This window comes from Xylocopa sonorina, chromosome 4 (assembly GCF_050948175.1).
Source record: "Xylocopa sonorina isolate GNS202 chromosome 4, iyXylSono1_principal, whole genome shotgun sequence".
Taxonomy (NCBI): domain Eukaryota; kingdom Metazoa; phylum Arthropoda; class Insecta; order Hymenoptera; family Apidae; genus Xylocopa; species Xylocopa sonorina.
In genome coordinates this window covers 8,835,827-8,859,479 of record NC_135196.1, presented here as the reverse complement: position 1 = coordinate 8,859,479, position 23,653 = coordinate 8,835,827, and the positions used below count along the sequence as shown (strand labels likewise).

The following is a 23,653-nucleotide window of genomic DNA, read 5'->3' as shown; positions in this document are numbered from 1 at the left end:
TTTGTCAGGAAGGAAGGAAGCGATCGGGAATGAAGGGAGCTCCCGAAGATAAAGGAAGAAATAAACTCCTTCTTTCCTTATGATTTGCATGCAATTTCCAATTCCGCCGACACTAGCCCTTTGATGTCTCCTACCGATCGTTCTTTGATTAACGTCCTATTACCCGTCTGTGGAATCCTTTTTTTTCCCCTTCTTGTTCGACTGGTTCGCGCCATCAATCTACCATTGACAAGTGTTTTCTAGATTGTAACGAAAAATTGTAACGGATTGCAAAAAATTTAGAAGTGCAGTTCGAAGGGTACACTCTGACAACTTTGATATGGAATTTAAAGTAATTTTTGCTATTCATTGACTATTCGAAATTACATTTCAAAAAGTTCCATCATAGGTAAATTCGATTCTCTACAGAAAATTCAGAGGATGTCAAAGGGGATACGGACAAGTATTTCTCGAGAAGAAGCGCACGGTGGAAAATTTGTATTTCTCCGGCTTCGTCGGTACTCGAATCGAGATCCGGATCGCCCATTGTTTTTTGCTAGACTGCGGGAACAAAAGGGATGGGTGGGGAGATGCGTAGGTGCGTGGAAGCGTCGTGCTCGGTAACAGGATTACGGAAGGGTGGCTCTGTAGGGGTTGCCGACACGCAGAGGGGTGCCGACAAGTGGACCGAATAATGTTCCCTGGTACAGGGAGGTGCAAAGCCGGCATGTATTCCGCAGCCGAATATTTGTTCAACTCCATTATTGACAGTTTGCTTAATTTCATTCGAAAATGTACAACCCTCTTATTAATTAATGTTGCTCAGCTTCTACAATAAAGTCATCAAGCGTAAGCTGGTACATTTACTGTAAGGTTGTGTACCTACGTGTAAACACGTTAAAAAATACAAATTCGGAGAAGACCTTCGCTTGAACTTCATTCACAATGATAGTCGAGTGCATTAACTTCTTAAGAAATAATGTTCGGTTTACATATTGGCTTTCGATTTGAAAAAATTTGTTCTTCGAAGACTAAAAAAAGATGATGTATGTTGTATCGCGAATGAAAAGAGGCGTATACAATTCCAATTCAGTATGTCAACCCTTTAAACCGCTCTCGATTCATCGATTATGCGCGTATAGTAAAACGGTTAGCGATGTGGTGCAGGAAGAAAGGTGATCTTTTTTCAATGAAAACAGACCGCCCACACGGGCTCTGCGCATACATATGCCACATCGTTCGAGTCGTAATAATCGTCCGGCAGAATTTACTAACAGAATCGAGTCTCGTTGGCCCTTTGAGCGTGCCGTAATGCGATTCGCAAATCGACCGCCGTGCCGATGACTGAAATTATTGTTCCAGAAATTAGGGGTTTGCAGCCCTCCCCCTTGGCACCCCTTCTACTCGCCTGCGCGGTACGTACCCACCGAATCGACCAATGAGGAATCAACCACAGGGTGCATAATATTTAGCGAATGCACTTCTACGCTCACGTAACGCTTGCATACAGATTTTCCATCCGCTTCGTCCGACTTGTTCCTCTTCCTCTGTATTTTCGAAATTTTTCTACCTTATTCTAATAAACATTTCAAAGGGTTCATATCTCCTGAATAATTAACCTTTCGAAATGAGCACACAATTGTAGGTTTCAACCATAGAGGATTAAGTTGTTAACGATTTATGCGAGTATTAACGTGAACCTAACTTGACGTAATAAATAAAAATAAAATGTTTGTAAGAATGTTCTGTGAGAGTTGCTAAGAATTTACTTGTTCTGCAACAAAGTAGATAGTCGTGTATCAGTGGGTTTTTTGCTCCGATACAACCGAGATATATTCGGAACACGTGCGGAGCGAAGCTATAGGTGCGCATTGCCGAAGAACTGTTTGGGATTTTAGGATTCGCGATTCCGTTGATATATAAAACAGGGGGAAGAACTCGCACGATCGAGTGTTGTCGATGTTACCTCTGTCTGTACCGTGTGAATGTATAGCTGGTTTCAAGTATGCGGTACGAGAAACAATTTACATTCCTCGAATTTCTATAATGTAGAGATAGTACTCATTGAAATTCTTTTGTCAACTACTTTCTTTTAATTAGTTACCAGCCTGATTCTTCGCCAACAAATCAAAATTCAGGCGGCGTTCTTCTTCCACGTGTTTGTCTCAACTTATTTGAAGTTCACACAGTACAGTTTCGTTCGAATCGATCAATCCAAAATTCTGTGCGGCTTGTCCGATGTCGAGCAATTCGTTCGAGGCTTAATACTTTTGAATCGTCCTCTACGGGTGTGTATCGCAAGCAGGAGGAGGCAGCGCGACACAGGAAGGGCCAGGAAGATCGAGGGCGGAGTACGGGCGTAGAAGAATGAAATGATCGAGTTATGCCTGATTGCCGCTTGTTGTTCCAGCTCGATAAATCGGACCCGAGCTAGCCAAATTCACCTTGTTCTCCCCAATTTCGCCGGTCCACCCTCCCGCACCGTAATCATCTTCCGTCGGCTAGACGTTGTCCTCGCGAAATCAGGAGGGAGACCAAAGCTTTTTAAGTCGGACGTCTTCGTCCGCATTCGTGCCCGCGTAATCGTCGCGAGATCGCGAAGTCAGCTGCAGGATCTTTAATGTATAATCGGATTCGCCACGATTACGCCGGCTTCTCTCTGTATACGCCGTGCCGTTTCAGCTCTCCTTTGAGAATGATCAAGGAGGGCGATACGCAAGCAAGACGATGCTTTGATGTTCCACGAAGGCTGTTGATGTGGATCATTTAACCGGACTTGCGAGCAGAGCGTAATAAATATTTGTTTCTCGTTAAATTCCACGAGCAGATGTATATAATCACGCGACAAGTAAAAATGTACACGCGTACAATTGCTCGTAACTAATTGACAATTGTAATTGATCAAAATTCAAGATGAGATAAATTGTTAGTTCGTTAACTGCGGGATTTAAATAGATCCGAGTAGAAATTCCAATTTCTATCGCAAATACGATATACACGCATCGTACTTACTTTAACGAACGACGACACAGGTCAGATTATTAGATCACGCTGCTGGCGAACTACGCTCGTTCGAACGTTCATCCTCGTGCACCCTCGATCGTCTTTCGCCGGTAGCGAAAAGTTAAATGGAAACTCGCGTACACCGATTCGTTTTCTTCGCTCAACGAGACGCTCCACCTCCTGTTCCAGGCGATTCTCTTTATCTCATCGGCCACGTACCTACTTCGCGGAGACGACAGAGCAGCGAGGACGAAGGAGCGTAAACGGATTAGGAGGGTCCTGCCGGATGACTAAGTTTTAGTCGGGCCAGCGCTGGCGCCAAATTCAATTTGATCTTAACGTTAACTCGATCCCGCATACGGTTACACGGTGAATTAAACGTCGTTGACAACGGTGAGGTAAGCGAATTCTCAAAAATACCCCCCGTGGATCGTTGCGAGCACGCACCAACAAGTGGCGTGCCGATCGTTTCTTCTGACCCTTCGTTGAGCCAATCTTTGGTTAAGACTAAGCGAATAACCGCCTTCTTAAACTTTCATCTAATTTCCTCTATAATTATTACACGAGTATTATTTTTTATCATCCGTGCAAAATTTTGTATCATTTGCGATCATCTGAAAAAAGACATATTCCATAATAAGAGTCTCTACTTCGCCAGATCGAAAAAGTCGTCGAGCACTAAGGGTTAATATTCGCATTCATTATAAAAACGTTAGAAGCTGTAGAAGAGCTCGTAGATACACCTTTACATTTGCTGAAACAAGCGTTCCTTCTAAAGTTTCGACTGTCAACACGTCTGAAAGTTGTACTTCCTCTACCGTTTCCCCGTCTTCTGATAATCGCAACATCGAAACAAAATCGCGAAGAAGAGAACGTCCAAACAACTTTGCCTCTCATCCGGGGAGTTTATTGTTTTTAACAAGCTTTCGGCTAGTTCTTTGAGAAGCACGAGAAGGAAAGACAATTATTTCGGCGAGGTCGAACGGGAGGTGCGCAAACAGCCCTCGAAAAAGAACACAGGTACGCGTAGTTTGTTAGCGGGTGGCATCCTCGCCTTTTTGCAGCTGCATCGTTTGTCGGCGACACGGGTAAACTTTCGCGGAGTTTCGCGGCGATTCGCGGGGCGTTGCGGAGGCGGCTTGCAGCGGCGGACACGCCCAGCGTCGCGACGCTTTTATCGATCAACGGCCGTACGCACGCCAACGGCCATTTTACTTTTCCTACGATGGGTACGTGAAAATTTACCGGTCTCTGTTACCATTGAAAACGCCCGGCGAGGAGCGAACGGCCGCGGTAGGGACGCGTCAAGGACGCGTCGCGACGCTCCCAGCTTCCACTTTGAAAACGAGACCTCTTTCGAAATATTCATTCGCTCGATACATAATTGTAGGTATCTATGGATACCTGACTCGATAGGATGCGGAAGAATTCTGAGCTCGTTGCATTATTAGATGCAATTTCCAAATTAGAACGATTAGTGATTTATTATACGAATTTTAGGATCTGTAGTACAATTGTTATATGAGTCGTTTACTTTCGAAATGCCTTAAGTCTCTTCTTGGAAAAGATCAAGCTAGCATCTCGTAGCGAATTGGAAATGTGGTGCATGTTCAATATGTCGAACGTAATGCAGTTGCCATTGAGCATAAGTTCCGATTATCAGAGCATTCGTTCGAACGTTTTCAACTACCGTACAAGTGTGGCAAGTTTCAATGAAATCGGCAAGTAACGTAGAGGTAGGTTCACTCGTGAATGACCTCTCTCCAGATCGTCATCAGAGTCGTATGGTAAACTCCGCGAACCACCGATTAGCCCTTTAATTAATGAACGTAAACGCGTAATCTTCGGACCATTCGTTTCTCGTTACTTTTTTCTTCTTCTCCGTCATTTTCTTCGTTTTACTGGGAGTCTGTGCGGCCGGTTGAATCGAGTCGGTAGGTACGCGAAACCGGCTTATAGGCTCGTATATCTCTTTATAGGGCCTTATCATATTTATGGGAGCCGGTGGAAGCGTGCAACATGGAAACCGCATCTGTCGGCACGCATATTTTTAAATAACAATTCACCGCGCGTACCGCCACGGCCACCGCGCGATTTCTTTCCGAAACGAAGCCTAACCTAACCTACCTTGTGTGTATATATATATACATGTACATATATATGCACACTTGCCTTGACGATACGCGAGGTAGAGAGACGAGATGCTATATACAACATGGACGCCCATGGACGACTCAATTCCAACGCGAAAGCGAAACGCGATGACCTGCGATTGCTCGGCTCGAGAATCCTGATTCGATTGTCCCTTCGAGGATTATTCTTTTGGAAACGCGTTACCTTGCTCCGCGGATATCCCTCGGTCCTTTGATTCGAAAGGACGAAGCGACGAGTTGTGAGCGCTCGATTGGAAGAAAGAGTGGAGTGGATCTTTTTTTATGTAATTTAGATGTCAAACATTTTAATACATTCACTGTCACGCCGATACTTACATCCACGCTACCATTGTCTCTTAAACAGATATGATATGATCGACTGAACGTTAATAACGTTCGAAGATCATAGAAACGTATGATTTTGCGGAGAAAGAAAAGGGTCGCTGCGCAGCTCTAACGAAGCCAGGACCGGTAGCTACGTAGCGCGAAATGCAAATAGAGAAAGGTCGTTCCTCCCATCGAGATGTAACCGATTACACGGATTTTTCCGGCGCGGCGCAGGTCGAACGTCGGCGGTAAGTGGGGACACGGGCCGGGGCGAGGAGCGCGCGGTGCTCGTTGATTCGAAAGGAATAATCGGATTAAAGGCTGAATACTGGCTGCCGCGGGGTGCAGTTCATTGTGAACGTTGACTCGAGAGGGATGAAACCCACGTAGCTACACGCAGGATACGGGCGGCCACCGCTCTTTTCTCCTGTCGACAATCGACGCGGACCCGGCCGGGGGCCTGCCCGAATTCGATTCCGGGGGACCAAGCGGCTGCCACGTGGCCCCTATAATATTAGACCTACACCCCCCTTACACCCTCTTATTAGGACACGTTCCCGGGAGAAGCGACGTTTCGTAACCTACTGCGATTTTCCTTTGCGATTCATCCGAGTCCGTGCTCCCACGCGACCTCCTCGAGTGTAACGGCATCGATGATGATGGTGCTGGCGTGGTGGATCGCGTGGAATCAGTGGTTTCCTTTTTTTCCTTTTGGTTTCAGAGGGCAGTTATTGGGTTGAATTTAATCGTAATTACGTCGCTCTCTCCCTTCTGCGATAATTGTTATTTTAGATTGCGAAGCGATGTACTTGTTTACGTAAATAAGCGACTATTGCAGTGTTCGATACTGTATAACAGATTAATCGTTCCATGTGTACGGTGTGAAAACTTTCAGTCCGGATTTCTTGGTTCCAGTGACAGGTCGAGCCTGAACAACGAGTGAATTGTTCGGAACAAGGTCATCGGGACCTCGAAATCGATGGTCCAGATGAGTGATTGATCTTCGAGAATGGAAATCATGGTACAATAAAGGCATGGTTTTGATAGCGGATGCCAATGATCCTCGTTCACCTGCAATAGCACAGCTCGTTTCATCATCGAATGGGAATGTCATGAGTTTTCTTAGCGTACCCTCGCGGGATGTGTCACACTCGAATAGAAGACCGTAAGAACTTCGTAATGTTTTCATAGCCTCAGCAACATTCCCCGAATCGAAATGATGGATCAAAGTTATGATTTTTAGCCGCTCAGGAATTTTATAAGGTGTCGAAGCAAGGTGTTAGGATAAAGACGAAGAAAAACTTGTTAAAAAAATCTTTACTAATATTTGTCTTACGTTTCAAGAGACAGAGCGAAAGTTTTGGTAAAAATAATTTACAGAGCCAGCGCAGTTCTATCAAAGCGCCAAACGAGTCGCGACACTTGTCGCGCTCGAACTTCCGTTGGCCCTGTAAACGTAAAACATCGCTACCCTCGCAGAGAAGAACATCCCTAATCCGTAATGCAGTCGCCGTTGAATAAGAGCACGAGCCTAAGCGCGTTACCACAGCGGTCGAGTCTCGTTTCGAATTGGTGGGATCGAGGCGATTAGACGCGACCACGTCCGCAGACTTGGGTGGTACACGTGCATCGCCGATGTCCGATTCGCACGATTCGCCTGGGAACAGGTCGTTTCCGCGGGGGGAGTTCAGGTGCGTCCCTCTACGGTGGATGATTCAGCTGGAACGAGCGACGCGGCGATAATGTTCGCGATAATTAGTCAGGAGAGAGAACGATAGCATCTATTGGATGCCGTTATCCAGCCGTCGATTCTTTTTCTCGTCGTCGACAGATTGACACTTTCCACGTCGGCGTCGAGCGCGCGTATCTACGTAGGAACGAGTGATGGTTGCAAAAATCGGCGTAAAAATTAAACGGCGATTGTCGTTGATCGTTCGCGGGGTCCTCTTTTTTCGTTTGGCCAGCGTGAATAACAGCGTGATTGCCGTGACATAATTAAGAATCGTAGGGGTGGTCGGGAGACATTGTTTCGAGGGTATAGACGGCTCCTGGTGTGGGAACAAGTGGACTGCTGACGAACGATTCTGAGGTTTACCTGGTGTGTGCATAGATAAATGTTCACGTATGCGCGTACTTTAATGTAGGAGAAGCGCTCTATAGGCCCTATAATTAGGCAAATATGTGTCTCTAGTCGGAGAGTCTCTAGTCGAGATAGAGATACCCACGCTACGCTACAAAAAATTAGAGAACATATCGAATCGAGTCCTCCCAGTCTTCCCAAATCCAATAGAAATAAAAAGTTCGGCCGCCTTTCCGTTGTCAGTGAATGAAATTAGCGGGCATGAAACGGTGGGGGTGGTTCAGGTCAGGGACTCCGTTCGAGGTCTCCCGTTCGAGGAGAAAAATTTTGTGAAAGCTGGGAATCTCTTTACCGTCTAAAAGTAGTTAGTTTGCTCTGTGAAAGGAGGCCGGCAGAGCGCGCAGAAGTGAAGCTCGAGGGCGAGAGCAGGAGCGAAAAGAGACGAATCGAGTGGAAAGGAGAGCGGCGGGGAAACGGGTGGAGAGGCTTGCGCGCGACGAGGGGGTGGGTTTCGTTAGGTTGGGCGCAGTTTTGATGATAACGAGCGGATTTGCAATCACGACTACATTGTGCAGGATCCTGCTGTTAGCTAACTTGAAGAGGGATGAAACTCAGACGAGCCGAGATCACAGAGCAGGAAGCTGAGAGCGCGACGTAGACGGAGAGCGAGAGACGCGCGTTGGGGAAGCTGCTCGACTGTCGCGCACGGTACACCTCCACCCCTACCGTCCTCCTCGCCCTTATCACGGTTCTCGCGAACGTTGGAAAGTGGAAATCTCGAAATTACAGGACTCCAGACATCCCAGCTACCCTGTATATACCCCTGCGCATAAATATCTCACGAAATTTCCGTCTGCGAGGCAATTGCTCCAATCCGCGCAGGTGCATCGCTTCGTTTCTATGTTTACGCCAATTCAGGTTAACCATATGTCTGACTAATGAGATCGCTGTTTGAACGTTTTCGTTCAATTGTTTTATTATACTATACCGAACAGAAGATAACTTTAAGTGACGCATTCTCTTCCGTACGCCTTTAAACGCCAACTATTCCGTGCACTTAGCAAAGAGAAGAAAGTCGTTCGCTACGGATTTTGACGAGAATTTGTGTGTTTGCACAGCAGGCGGTTAGCCGCGAGTGACATGTCAGCCTGGTTCCTCGAATTTGTATTCTTTTATGGAATATCGAGGGCCGCGCGACAATGGTGCGTTCCACGATGCCCGCTTTCGAATGCGAACAGGTCCCCGGACCACTTTTCTCATGATAATGCCGCGTGGTCCGGCGGAAAATTTCACGGGAAACGTTTCGAGAGAAACCGCGAGTCTGTTCAATTCTGGAACCACCTCGAGCGTGTTGAATGCTCGCCGGAAGAAAGGAAAACGTCTTCTCAGACGCGATTTACATATTCCCGTTTCCCACGATTTTCACTCTCCCCCTCCATTTCGTAGACGAGCGTCGTTTGCATTGCTAATTATGGTTGATAAACGAGTAGCAGTCGACTTAGAAAAATTCCGAGAGGCAACGACGTTAGGATGTTGCATCGCGTTGAAGTAGACGCGACTGAAGATGCAGTCAATAACAAGGAAAAGAGAAACTGATTAGGTACACCGCATTGAACGCCAGCTAAGATTAATTAGCAGAAGTGATCAAAGACGGACTTGCCTCGGTTTCGAAATAAACGGCTCGATCGAGTTGCTAGTACAACTTGCGACGTGGTCCCCAAGGAGAAAAGAACATCGATGGCGAACAGGATTCTCGATGGTATCGATTAACGTGGCAGAAGAGTGGAGGCGCAACGACTCGGTTGTCCCCAACACCAGGATAAACACCGTTGGAACCCCGTGGCTGCCTTTTCGAGGATCCTCCGCGTGTCCTCGCGAGGTAGGACCTTTGTCCTGTCTCGCACCCACCACCGGAATAATTCGACCGCCATTTTTCTCGCTTTATGCCGGGTAAGCGTTACTAATGGCCCGTTCCCTGCCGATCGCTGGGACCCCGGTTCCTATTGCTCGTCCCTGCACGCGTAAACGCGTCCACGAACTCATACAACCGCGAGCGTCGCCGCGAGCACGCGTGCGTTTTCTGCACGTGCATTCGCGGCGATCTTAACAAATAGGCCGCACCGAGTCGTATCGAGAACGTATAGCGCGCATTTGTCCTGAAAATGCTAGGTTTGTCGCGATAAATCGCGCGAGCCTGCCCTTTGTTCCGTTAGCACTTTGAGCGAGTACATTTTGGAATGTTGCGCGACAAAAAATGGGTTCTAACGAGTTAGGGAAGCGTGGAATTTTCGTTTCTCGGCTGTTTATTTAATTCCGTTTCGAATGTGAGGCATCTGCATGCGGTTTCGTTGCAGGTATTCCTCCCTCTCCTTTGGGTATGCAAGGGTTTCGTCGATCGTCGTGAAGTCACGTTCAGAAGGGAAACGACAGAGGACGCAGGTTTTTTCAGTCGGATAGAGTGTACGACGATGGAAGTCAGAATGACATTGAAAAGGGGAGGTTTTCATTGATCCAAAGCGTTGTAAGAATGAAAGTCTTTCCTTTCAGAAATAGATTCTATCGAAGAATGTTCTCCTCTCGAGGATGAATCGACAAAAAGAGAAATTCTTTTAAGTTAGCTTCATATTCTAAATTTTATGGAATTCTTTAAATATATCATGTCACGGCTGACCGCGTTATTGAAACAATTTTAAAATTTAACATGGAAAGTTCGCTCCAGAAGTCTATGGAAAACTTCTTCCACTTCCAAATCAACCCAACGATGTCGTCGAGCGTGAAGGGTTAGGATGTAAGGAGCCCAACAGTCGCGTGGGAAGTTTTTACAAGTCGCTAACAACGTTTCGATGCGCAACGATCAAAAGATGTTGCACCAAGATGCCGATTGCTCTCCGAATCAAGTCCAAGGGTGGTTCCTTCCATCTTGAGCGATCTTCTTTCCTGGCCTCGTCGTAGCATAATTCAAGAAACACTAGATTTCACGGACGCGTCCTGGGGTGGCAATAAAAAGGCGGAGGATAAGGCTGAAAACTCGTTTGACAGTTTTTCTGGGCCTCGGAGCGAGAAATTCATATTCATCTTAGGCGTGGGCGTATACGGTTCGCTCGGGCAGGGTTCTACGGCTGTATATTCTAGGAGAGACGTGTACGCACGTGTAACATCGACGCGCACACGAACGCTCTCTAGCATCGGGTGAAAAAGAGAGAACGGTCGAAGAGGGATAGCAGTGATAAAAGGCGTTAGTCCATTCCCGGATGATTTATGTGTCGGTGGAGCAGAAATACAAACAGGTGCTCGAACCCTCTCCAGAACACAAACTCATCGAAACTAAAAAGGAAACGAACGAATATAAAATATGTATCCAGGCGTAAATATGGGGACGCTGTGCCCGTAACTAAACGGTCAACCGAGCCTAGCTTTTTATCCGCGCTTTTTACATTTTACCATTCGGCTGTCCACAAGATGCGGCTCCAAAGTTGAAAAATCGAATGATTCTTCAGTTTTTCTCTAATTCATTTTCGAAAGGCATGGCAGGAGCTGTTCTAATAAAATCCATAATCAAAGATCGTCTTCTTGTCTAAGCTGACCGTGTCAAAGTGAGACGCGAGTTCCGTGTAAGTGGAAGTTCTTCCGCTGTTCTTCGTCTGATCTAGAGTTAGGCGTATTTAGACAACGCACAATATAATTAGCGAAAAAAAGGAATAAATCCAAGGATGAAAGGGATATGAAGCAGGAAGCAGGAATCTGTCTAAAACTGGCTTAAAACGAATGAAAAAGTAGTACCACTACCGAGGGCACGCTGGAAGGCAGAGGAAGGAGAAGAAAAGGGCGAAGACAGCGACAAAAGGATCGAAAGGGAAATAGAAAGTGAGAGACTCGAAGAAAGAAATAGGAAGAGCGACGCATCGCCCGCAGAAATTCTATTCAATGTACGATTCTCCTTCCACCGGTGGGCTTCCCCTACTCTTCGCGCGACGGAACTGCTATATCGCGAGTTCCAGCAGTGGAACATGGGCGTGGCTGATGGGCGGAGCCTTGTTCTTGTTCCACGGGCCTTCGTTCCGAAAAGCATCGCGAACAGCCCCGACTAGAGCCGAGTTGAGTCGAGTCACGCAACGCGATTCCCCTCCAGTCTTGCTCCGTCCGTCTGTACGTGTAAATACACGAGACCGTGTCTCTGCATAGCGTGGAAGCTGTGCAAAGAACCGAATTGTGTTCGTGAGCGATCGAGCCGACGATCGCAACCGTGGAAGGGGCAGAATCGAGAATGCCAGTCGTCCCCGGGCCACGGATCTGGACAGGGTATTTTCCGTGATTCTTTTCGATCTTCCGCTCGATCGAGCATACTTTTATTTTTCTTCTCGCTTCGCGACTCGTTCGAGTTGTCGCGGTTACCTGGGTGAGCTGGACCGACATCGTACGTGCTCCTGTGTTTCAGTTTTTATGTTTACGGGCAAAGTGCTGTGTCTGAACTTCGTTGACCGAGGTTTATTTTTGTACGGACCACGTGTAACTCGCTGGGCGGTATTTTCTGCTTAGTCGATGATTATGGAAGTGGAGAAACATTCGTGAAGCTCCAGGAACGAGGGAAAATGAAGGTGAGTGGTGGAAATGGGGTTTAAGATTGCCGGTTGGGGAACTGGTTCTTATTACACGCCACGGATAGTAAAATGGACGTTTTCGAGCGAATTTGAGAGTCGTCTGTCAACGGCAAAGGGTTAAGGATCACGAAAAAAGAGGGGACGATGTTCCTTTGGCGGTGGAAGAGCGAACAGTTTGTGGATTGCTCGAACAAGAATGTATGACGTGATTTCTCTGTCACACAATCTTATTATGTTTAATAAACGTTTTTATTCCAATTATCCTACAATTAGAAAATGAATTTATTACCATCACTGTTTTGGATCTTACGATATTAAAAATGAATGGAAAACAAGTGTATCACGAAGGAAGACACGTGACAAAAGCGCGTCATTCGAATGGACGAGATAAAAACACGACTGTTTCGCAAAAACAGGAAACATAATGTAACTTATGTGAACAGATATGGTCTATTTATTCAAATAGAACGGATAATGTTCGTGAATCTCGAGAGTTTCTCCGTAGTTTATCAGTAGACGTCAAAAGCCAGCGAACGTCACTGTATAAATATTGCGACAGATTAGACGAAATTTCTAAATCTTTTAGTGGTAAATATCCTTGACCGCTGTCACCGAACGAAACAACGGATGCTCATTGACGAGTACCATTTCTAAGGCCATTTAATGTCTCCGATACATCTTCGTTACTCGTAGATTACTCAGATACTGCGATCCGATCCGGATGGAATGGATTTCCATATTCAAGCCGTTTATTTATGCGTTTTCGATTTCAAACGCATGTGACTGTGATGAATCATAAGTATTTGCTCGTTCGTGGCATAAAACGTCCGCTAACTGACGAATCGGATGCGCACAAGCGTCCTCGGTATCCGGTAGTCGGTAGTAAGGCCCGTTTGACCTCTTCGCCCTAGCATTTCTCACTTTGTCAGCTCATCTCGGTCGCCTCGTAGTGTTGACGAACAAAAAATGACTCCTATTATTCTTCTTAACTACTCGTTGATTGCATTCTTCGAGCGTCCATCTACGAGCGGTCGATTGAAAAATTTCTTCTTTCTCGCGATGCCAACATGTTTCAGATTATCTGTACACGGTTTATACATTTTTACGCGAATGCTACTTTTTATCGTCGATGCTAAATCCTGCCTTATTTACAATCGTAACGTTAATTTGAAAAGCGGTCGTTTTACCGCCTCGATGTACAAAATGTCGGCGGGTTTAGCGCGAATATATTATACACAATTACGTCGACTTTATAACTCGATGGTGGAGTAATAAGACCGTGGAAAATTGCAGGCAATAATTCATCAGAAATCTACGGATAGTAAAATTGAATAAATATTTACGTAATCTTTATCGCCATACCGAGCGGTTTTACATCAGGCGTGAAAATTTCACGTTTACAAACAATGGAATTAATAACCTGCAATTATATAACGCGAGACACGAGATATTATACAGTGTTTCCATCGTGCAGCGTTTATTACGTGGTAATAGGAATTTACGATTAACCGCGATCAAGGCTTGATAGTCACGAATGGGTGACCTGAGACAGTAACACTTGAACGCAGTGAATTATCGACCTGGTGATATATTATATACAACTACTTTCTACAGGAAATGTAAGTAGCTATTTGTAATTGGAAATGGAAATACGGTTAATTGAGGGTGAAATAAAAGGGCATGAAATATGAACGCGTGCAAAACATTAACTGTAACACAGTGCACAGGGTGAACAGGATTATTTCCATACTCTGTACACCCAAGATACATTTTTCAGCATTCTAACGAGTAGAAGATAAAAATTAGAGACACAGAAGTTTCTGTATTCGTCGTCGAAGGTCGTTAGGGAAGATAATACATTTGGCGTTTCCTTTTCAAACGAAGTATTCGAGTGGAAGCAGTTGATTTGCAAACGCGTGAATATAAACGTGCCAGGTATTGCAATAATCGCGTCGCTGTGGCCATCCCGTCGTGCGATTCGCGTCGCGGCGTATTAATCGACGGCGTCGCGTCGAAGCGAAACACATAGCTCACTTTTCGAGGGAAGATCGAAATGCCAGAAGGTATAAATCACAGGTGGGAAGTTCAACTTTGCCTTCGGCAGATCATAAATCAATGACCGTCCAGTTAAACGTGAAATGATTACTGGCCGACGGGTGAAGGAGCGAGAAGGAGGCGGGTAAGGACAGAGAGAGGAAGACGGGGCCCGTGTTGCGTCTACGAAATTGGCTGTCGTCGATGTTGTCTTTCTCGAGATGTTGCTTGTGCAACGGCTTTCCTTTCTTTCCATCTTTCTTCTTCTCACGGTCCCAGCCTCACCCTCTCGCCATTCGTTTATTCGAATGTAAATTTACGAGTCCAGCCTCGCGAGCACAACTCGATCTTAATGGATTGTGAATCGTTCGAATTAGAGGGTGGAATTTATGTATTAATTCTTCTTTATTGGATATTTAACCTATATAATCGAATCGATGTTCAAAAACAAACGTACAGATTGATCACGTTCTTAATGACTGAGGAATTACTCACTTCGGTAGATGAACCCTCGACGGTTCTCTACCGCTACGTAGTTTGACTACCTATCAAAGATATTATGCAGGTCCAAAAAAAGTGTATGCACAGTTTGAGTGATTACAACTTCAGTGCTTAATTACACGTAGTTAATATTTAAATTGCAAATTCTTCCCTCTACCGCAGATGTCCAACATTGTTACCATTCTCATCAATACACCGTTGATAACGATGGACTATTGATTCACAAACTTCAACAAACATTTCATTTACGTTAGAACACTACGAATTCGGTGTGTGGCATTGGCCAATCGCATCGACTGCGACTAGATGCCGCGTTGCACCGCGATGGTGCGATGCGACATTAAGGATTAGCTCCTGATGACATTAGATTTTGGGCAACCAGTTCACGGACGCTACAGCAGCGTTAGCTTCAAGTTTATATCTTACTAATAATAGTATTAATGATGCAGAAGCATTACCTTTGGTAAAACTGTGCAGACCACGCGACTAAAGCGTGTTTCTCATCCGAGTCGAAATCCCGCGAGCACCGGACAACAGATTTTGCATATCCTGTCGCGAGGCGAGGGTGCGCGCAATAAATCGTGGGACCGAATGTAATTAACTCATTGATTGCACGCTGGGACGAACAATAACCTTTGTGCATTACTCGTGTACCAATTAATATTATCGAGGCGAAGAGAGTGTGGCAGTGCGCGCGCGCTCGCTCGCCCGTGTACATGCGTACAGGTGTACACCGTGCGAGCACGTGTGCCGTGACAGCGATAAGAAAAAAATTGCGTACAGATCAGATACGCGTTATCTTCGCGTTTATCTCTCTACGCACTCACAATGACTTTCTCTCTCCCCCTGCTTTGTCTTTCTCCCCCTCTGTCCGTTTCTCTCCCGCGACACGCCGGGATTGAAAGAAACCAGAAGAGAAAAACGATTCGGCTGTATCGTGTCGTTTGATTGTCAATTAATCGTGCTCGATGCCCCATACGGTACAAGTGTCTCCAGTGGTTCTCGGCTAATTTATAGCGACATGCTAGGGGATGAACGCGCCTCTCGCATCGACGTTGCGGGAGATGATGCGCAACGAGATCCTGCGTACGTATCGTACGTAAATAGATAATCGTCTTATACGTATCATTTTTTTTTTTTTTTTTTTATTAAGATCGAACTAATCGATTCGTTCGAATACCAGGGTCGTGAGTTTCGAGTAAAGAGTGGAACGAAATTCGGTCGCATAAGGTTTTCTGCCGTCGTTCCGTTTGGAATGATTAAAAAAGGCTTTGAATTTAATAGCCTAACCCCACCGAGTCGAGTAATAAATCTTGTCGAATGTTATACCAATGTAAATTATAGTATATATAGTCCGCTGTAAATTCAACGGTTGACATTCGTGGCTTTTTCACGGCCGGCCTTCGAAACCTTTTTCCGGTTTATAGTTGGCGATGAGAGGATCCCTCGATCAGTCTCGCGAACGAGTTTAAATTAATTATACAAGAGACCCAGCATTTATTTGAAATTCGATCTCGGGTGGGAATAGTTCGAAGACGAGGGTAACGCGCGTCGAATACCGTGGAGGAAAAGTTGGACACGTTCTAATATTTACGTAGAGGGAAAGGTAAATGGTAAATTTCACTTCTTCGGATGTATTTACAGCCGCAAATGTTCATATTTATACGAATGCTTGTAATATTTAATAGCTACACGACTCGACTTCGCGCGTGTGTTTTACGACTAGGAAAAATAGGCGTTCGCTACTTAAAGGGTTGAATCTCGCGGACCGCGATGAACGAATTTACGTTCACCCGAAGCCCGTTTCGCTTGCATGCACGGTTGATGCACGATGTGCGCGTAGTCATGCGAATCGTGGACGTTGGTCAAGCAGGTCGTCCGGGGATGGCGGGATCATGGCCCAGAGCGGCATCATTTATCAGCCAGCGGCCGTCCGCTCGTTTATTATTTCACTTTGCTCCGAGTATTAATTGAGATTTGGAGCCCGCAGCCAGCCTTCCCGAACTACACACCCGGAAACGATCGCTCGTTCGCCGCGTAGATGCTTTTCTTTGCCTAATATAGTCGAACGTTCTACCCGATCTTCCCTTTCTCTGCCGGCTCGGACGCCTCGGTATAAAATGCCCGTTTTAATGCCGTGGCGAGTGCGAAATTTATGCCAGCTCTTTGAGAGGTTTATCGAAGTAGCACTGTTCGCGCCGGTTGTATATTCCAGAAGCCCTTTTCAAGATTTTAGAAGGTGGAAAATAGCAGGATATGAATGCAGGTTGTAAACTACGAGGGACCGTAAAGAATCTCGAGAGAATAGAGCGTAAAACTGGTTTACCTGTATGCTAGGTATCCGCTTTATCGATTAAGTCGTTGGAATTGGGTGATCTTATTTTTTCACACAAGTTTTGTGATTTAAGAAGATTATAGAATCAATATGTGTTTAACATGTTCTCAATAATTGTTAGGCTAGCAAGCAACTACTTTCGGTGTTTCGAAAGATTCCTATCGGCGTTGCATTTAATGTCAGTCAATGTATAGTTAATCTTCGATCACGATACTTGGTTGACCGAAAATAATCGTCGCAATAAACCTGTTGCAGACCGAAATCGAAACGGAGACAGACTGCACGGACAGCATTCTCTGTTCGAACAACAACAACGTAAATACCAACAACAATAACGTAGCCAGTATCAAGAAGACGAATGGCAATATCAGTAACGACAGCCACGATGGGATGGAAATGGACTGCGGTGGTTGCGGGGAAAGCGTCCGCGAGCGCACCGTCCTCTGTGTAGGGGGTCGTACCTGGCATTCCAGGTGCCTGAAATGTTGCGCTTGTGCAAGACCCCTGCACGATCAGCACTCCTGTTTCCTTCGAGGGATGCGGCTTTACTGCAGGCACGACTACGCCTTGTAAGTACAACTGGTTTCTATTTACAGGGTCACCGGATTCTCCTGTCGAAGTTCAACCTTAGTTACGTATCTCTCGGATCACCGAGAAACCTCTGTTTCTCAGCCCTAATGATTTATGCCGGTGGAAACGCTGAGGACTTTTTCATTTCTGCCTCTCGGTCCTGGTAGCTTTTGATATTCTTCGTTTAAGTTGTTCGTTATTCTAAATTTTTTTATCATTTCTGGGATATACAGAGTAGTATTATCAATATGCAAGGCGACTCGGAAATAAGTCGACTGAATTTTGAGATTCCAAGAAATGTTTGTACTATGGAAAATGGGTTTTCTCAGGTGGACGTGTTTATCAATTTTGAAGATTGAATCAAAAAGTAATCTCGCGATGTCTTACGTATTCATCAACGTAGAGCATTATTTTCGAGTGTTTCATTTGGTACAAGTCGCTGCGTCGGTTCGTCCGTCGAACCGGAACGTTCGATCATCCAATCGCGATCCATAATCGATCGGCAGCGACAGTTGTCCCGCGATCCAGAAGCAACACGAGGGATTATCGATGAACCCAATAATATCCCCGCTGATCGAAGTAGAGACGCCCCACTGATACGTAACCGGTGAGCAAAGCCGCGCTTAAGAGGACGTTCCTCGACTACCACTCGGGAGCTTCTGGAAAGAACGATCATTTGTTCGACTTACGAGAGAGTACGCTGACACCAGCATAAGCGATCTCTCGGACATCCTGTCGAGCAGCTAGTTTCAAAGGATTCTACAACTCCCTCGGGACAGATTTCGAAGGGTATCGGTCTGGATTACCGACTCGTGACTCGCCAAAATTCCTTTGTCCGTGTGAAAGGACGAGTTGGACGCTCTGTTTTCGTATCGAATTATCACGTAGAATTTCACTTAGAATGAAATTTCAGGGACTTCCAAAGCTTTCAACGCAGGACTGTTGACGATCGAAGGACTTATAAAATTAACCGCGAGGCAAACTAATGGTGACTCTCTTGACTATAAAATGATGGAAACTGATACAACCTACAAAGCTTCGAAATCTTTTCTTTTTTTTTTTTGTCAGCGTCAGTTAAACCCTGCAACGACGCGTTTAAACGGCCAAACCATTATGGCGATTCCGCTACAATCTGGCTCTCCTTTCGCGTCACGTGACTGTCACGTGGGTGCGGATGTTCCCGCAGATGAACAGATATCCGTACGCCCGCATTCGACGTAGGGTCGAGAGATTCGCCAGTGGGTGATTAATGTCTTCCGATGTAGTCTTCTTCTTCTTCTTGTTCTTCTTTGGACCTCACGCGTACACGAGGCTATTCACGTCACCAGACGTATACGCGCACCACGTATAGGTTAGGGCGCGAGCTGCGAGTCATGTTGTGACGTTGAAGCTGGCCCGATGCCGAGCAGGAATAAAGGACATCTCAACTGACGTTTTCTCGCGGTTAGAAGCCCGTCGAGGAAAAGAAGGGACCGCTTACACGAATACCCGCGAGGTCCTTCTCCAATCGGCGGCCATCGCGTTCGACGTGTACGCGTGACGAGGAATTATACCGATTTCTGGGTTTCCTCACTTTGTAAATGGAATCGATTATACTAGTATCGAGGTATCGGGTTGACAAGAAAGTATTTGCGATTTTGCATTGCGATACAAACTTGCTCGCAACCGAAACTAAGTGTGACTAACATGAAAATAATCGCAAAGCTATCTACGTGCGAACATCGAGAATACTTTTTTGCCAGCCCAATAATTTACGGTGACACAAACCTTTGAAGTAAAGCAATTTGTTATTCAATACTCTGAATAGTTTTAACCGGAGAACACAAAAGTAGAGACACGCGTGCGCATTGCTAGCAAGTCACGAGTAAAGATTGCCAGTGTTCCAGCGGTCCGAGGAATTCGCCTCGTAAGGCAGCTCGAAGCCAGCTGTGTTTCCCTCTCTTTAGTCCACCCGCGTGTGTCGGTGCTTTTCAACCGGGGCGGATGCCTTTTAAATTAATAAATATCCGTCGGCGTTATCCTCAGGTTCCGTCCATGATCTTCATCTCGCGTCGTTTCACTGTCTGCGGAAAAAAAGGGAACGGCGGATAGTACGAGGAACGAACCAGAAATCGCTCTATTAGCGATGCTGGTATCGGAATTCCGGTTCTCTTAATTCACTCTGGCCGATATTCCGCTTTAATCGCAACCTTATCGTTCCTGCCTTAATAGCACTTAAATGCGAATGCCTACGCCCTCCGAGAGGGACGAGATTACCCCAAGGGTAATCTCCATTTCTGCCGCTGCGATTCCGACGGTTTCTCAAACATACCGGGGGAATGATAATTTCGAACGATCACCGTTGTTTGCTTTTTCCTTCTATCTGCGTATCTAATGCTATAGATTTACTGATTGTCAAGGAAGTAAAACCGTGGAATACGCGTGTTAAGCGCAGTGTAAGCATTTCTATTTCGCAATTATCGAATTCCTATTGCTATTAAGAAAGGAAAAAGGAAAGAGAACATTCGAAACCATCGAATTGAAAATGCCCAGGTGTAGCGTCGAGACGATGAACTTTCCATCGTACGCGTTCATCGAGCTGCTCTGAGCAACTAGGAGCCATCCCCGTACAACCTCGTTGCGATTTATCTCGCGATCCATTTATATCTTCGACGATATCGAGGATCGCGATCGCGATCTGGGTACGTAGCGCGGGAATCGAATGCGTAGGGCGAGCCATGAATTCCCGACGGTGCCGAGGTCGGATAGCGACCGACTTAATCCCCCGTTGACTTATTGGGCCCGCCTATGTGGAAGAACAAATGAATAAATTAGGGCGGGGTCGTTTGGTAGCCGATGTACGGCCCTGAAGATTTATAGACACCCAATACCAGTTCCCCTCGTCTGGTTACTTACACGCTGCTTCTGCTTGTCCACCCTTCTCTCTTTCGCCTGATCCGACGTAAACGCGCCGGACAAGGAAAGGGGTGGCGCCACTGTTTATGCTAATGACACCTCGCACCGAACGCTCGAGGATCCGCAGACTCGACTGGTTCGGCTAATAGAATCGCGTGATTTTTCGCGGCTTACCAATTTTTATGCAATTGGTCACCAGTCTCGTAAGTGTTCCCAACGAATCGATCTGTGTGCCAGGAATTCTGAGCTTTTTGGTTCCGATATTTTGCTAATTTCGTTCCACGGGAGTAGGAGCGTTCGTAGATCGAGAGTATCGGAGTATTAATACAGCTGCATCATTGGCATTTGAACGATATTCCAAAGGGTCGAAGAACAGTATACGGAGAACACATAATGCTTCTAGGCGTGTCCTGCGCGCGATCACCATAACCAATAATGCCCCAAAATATCTTTGGATGCGACGATGATGATGCGATTCGTGAACGGACTAATCCTTCCGTGGCTTACCATATTTTTCCATACAATAACCAACCCTTCGCCCGGCTTGCTACTTTCCTTTTTCACTTACTGGTTATTCTCCTCTGGATCTTGTTCCTCTCCTTCTTCTCAAGGTAAAATCGTTCTCGTTTATGGGGAACAAATTATTCGTGCCGATCTATCTCTTCGTTTCTTTGTTCGTTGTTCCTGTGTTGAAAAGAAAACCATTCGATACTAACCTATGCGACGTTTCAAAAACAAAAGAATGGCCTACTTAGTTATAGTTAGGTTTGGTATTGTTAGACTAGCACTGCTACGGTATACTTAATTGCAGTTAGATTGGATATACTTAATTATAGTTAATTTAGGTATATCTAACCAAATCTATGCGAGGCTTCGAAAAGGAAAAAGTTACCCTGCAAAAGTGTCACAGATCGCCGCTGATATGCGTCTACGTAGCATTATCTTTGGGATCTGATACCTGAGGGGCAATCTCATTAGGAAATCGGCCACAGGTTGTCCATATTTTTCACCACTGATATAACCACTAATAACCGTGTCATCTGTTTCCCCGTGTCGGCGGACGAAATTCAAAGGGCCCCGGTCATTTGTAGAGCGAGGGAAGCCGCGGGACAGAGACGTCGAGATAATCTCGACGTAATCTGTAGGTCGAATCGCGAGAGGTTGAGCGACTCTTGAACCGTGACGCGCTTCAAGGGACATCGAGTGGCGGAGTAGTATGTTAATGAGGACAGGACCCTCGGATTCTCGTGCACGGAGGTCCTGAATGAACCTGCGGTCCCGACCGAAATAGCGCCTCGACTCTCCCTCTTTCACCCTCCGCCTCTCTCCGTCAAATTCTCGTTTCCTGCGAGAGCCAAAAGAGATACCAAGTGTTAATTTACTACGGAAAGCTTTGCTCGATCAACCAAGTGGCGCTACTTAAATAAGAGTTTCGAGCGTTCTGCGATTCTTAAGAAGAATCTTTTAACTTTATTCTTCGACTCATTATAAGTACTAACTATGTAAATATGTTTAATAAAAATTGCCAATTCGAGTGCATCTAAAGCCATGAAACTGAGAGAGCAAATACTTCATTGAAAAGCTCTGGGTAGAAATTCGTGATAACTGAAATTTTTCTGGAAATTTATCCATTTCTTTTCGGACAGAACACATTTAGGATGGGAACATTTCTGATCCGTCGCGTTCCGTTGGCGTTTCAGAACGTTTGGAGCAAAATGCGCGAAATGCGGTCGAAGCGTGGGTGCCGGCGACTGGGTTAGAAGAGCCAGGGAGAGGGTGTACCACTTGGCGTGCTTCGCTTGCGACGCCTGTTCTCGTCAGTTGTCGACGGGGGAGCAATTCGCGTTGTTAGACGCGAGGCTGCTCTGCAAGGCTCATTATTTGGACGTGGTCGAGGGAAACAACACCTCCTCCTCGGAGGACTGCGACTCTGAGCACGGCGGTAAAGGTAGCAAGACGAAGAGGGTCAGGACGACTTTCACGGAGGAGCAGCTCTCGGTTTTGCAAGCGAACTTTCAATTGGACAGCAATCCCGATGGCCAGGATCTCGAGAGAATAGCGCATGTCACGGGGCTCAGCAAACGGGTGACGCAAGTCTGGTTTCAGAACTCGAGGGCCAGGCAGAAGAAGCACAGTGGAAAGATCAAGACTCAAAGTGAGTATCTTTCCAGTGCGTTCGTTCATTCTTGCACTTTAGCGATCGTGTATTATTATTGAAACTGTTAGAAAAGAATAAGTTTTATTTCGCTCTCGAATTCGCCAGATCACCCTGGTCGTTCCTTTCCGATTCTGTCGATCGTTGTTCCACGCAAACGTTTGTTACATTCGACTGCTTAACTCTGTGTATCCAGTGCACCATTCACCACCGATGCAACACCATCCAGGAGACTTGTATTCCACCGGGGTGACGATGGTGGGCGCCTATTTGGGTGGCTATCAAGGTGGTAGCGCGGGGAGCGAGAGTCCTGGCAGCCCGCTGACGCCTCTGACGCCATTAACGCCTCTAACCCCAACGACGCCCAATCACCTTCAGGCCCAGTTCTGTCACCAAACGGGGTAACTTCGCGAGAGAACGGTCCACGAAACCGGTGATCAAACTCGAATCTCAACTCTGTTCTTCGCCCAGAAGACTTTCCTCGTCCGGTGGTGTCCAATCCCTGACTCGAAGAGAATGAAATTCTCGCATTCTCGGAAAGGGTAACTCGTTTTCCCAGGAACGCTTGCCCAATTCCTTGATCAGGTAATCACGAAGGTTTTTCCATCTGTATAGATGGACTGGGAATACTGGGAACGATTTATTGTCTCTCAGAGTGAACCGAATCTCTTTGTATCCTAGAACAAAGAGGAGACTCGGAATTTTGGTTTGTTAGATAGTCGAGGCGTGTTCCTCTGTTTTTTGTACATACTAAGAAGGAACTGTTTAGAGGAGAAGCGAGAAGTAAAAGTGATATTACGAATAGAGTAGACTCTAGCTTACGAATTGACTAAACGACGATTATTTATTCCATTTCGATTGTAATGTTCGTATCGTGCAATTCAACGACGAGTTCGAATAGATACAAGTATTATCTTCCGTGCAATTATTTCATTCGATCACAGGTTTGAACAATTTTGAAATACTCGAAAAATTGCAACGTTTCGATAGAGTTTATTCTTTGGTGGCAAAAGGAGACATTTT

At 45.9% G+C, this 23,653-nt stretch overlaps 1 protein-coding gene across 2 annotated transcripts; it reads left to right on the top strand.

Moving 5' to 3' along the window:
* Nucleotides 1-3,248: 3,248 nt before the first annotated feature.
* Nucleotides 3,249-23,112, top strand: LOC143422885 (LIM/homeobox protein Awh). 2 transcript variants are annotated; one of them, XM_076893856.1, is made up of 4 exons: nt 3,249-3,380; nt 17,266-17,579; nt 22,176-22,630; nt 22,827-23,112. In XM_076893856.1, the coding sequence occupies exons 2-4, from the start codon at nt 17,401-17,403 to the stop codon at nt 23,033-23,035; spliced, it is 843 nt and encodes a 280-aa protein (XP_076749971.1). In that variant the 5' UTR covers nt 3,249-3,380; nt 17,266-17,400; the 3' UTR covers nt 23,036-23,112. The 2 variants fall into 2 exon arrangements, with proteins under 2 accessions (XP_076749971.1, XP_076749970.1); XM_076893855.1 differs by lacking the exon at nt 3,249-3,380 and adding an exon at nt 12,079-12,137.
* The last annotated feature ends 541 nt before the right edge of the window (nt 23,113-23,653 follow it).

Bases quoted from the DNA above. Each gene is read 5' to 3' on its own strand.
- LOC143422885 (XM_076893855.1), top strand. The intron at 17,580-22,175 runs GTAAGTACAACT...TTGGCGTTTCAG, and splicing joins TGCAGGCACGACTACGCCTT to AACGTTTGGAGCAAAATGCG. The intron at 22,631-22,826 runs GTGAGTATCTTT...CTGTGTATCCAG, and splicing joins TGGAAAGATCAAGACTCAAA to TGCACCATTCACCACCGATG.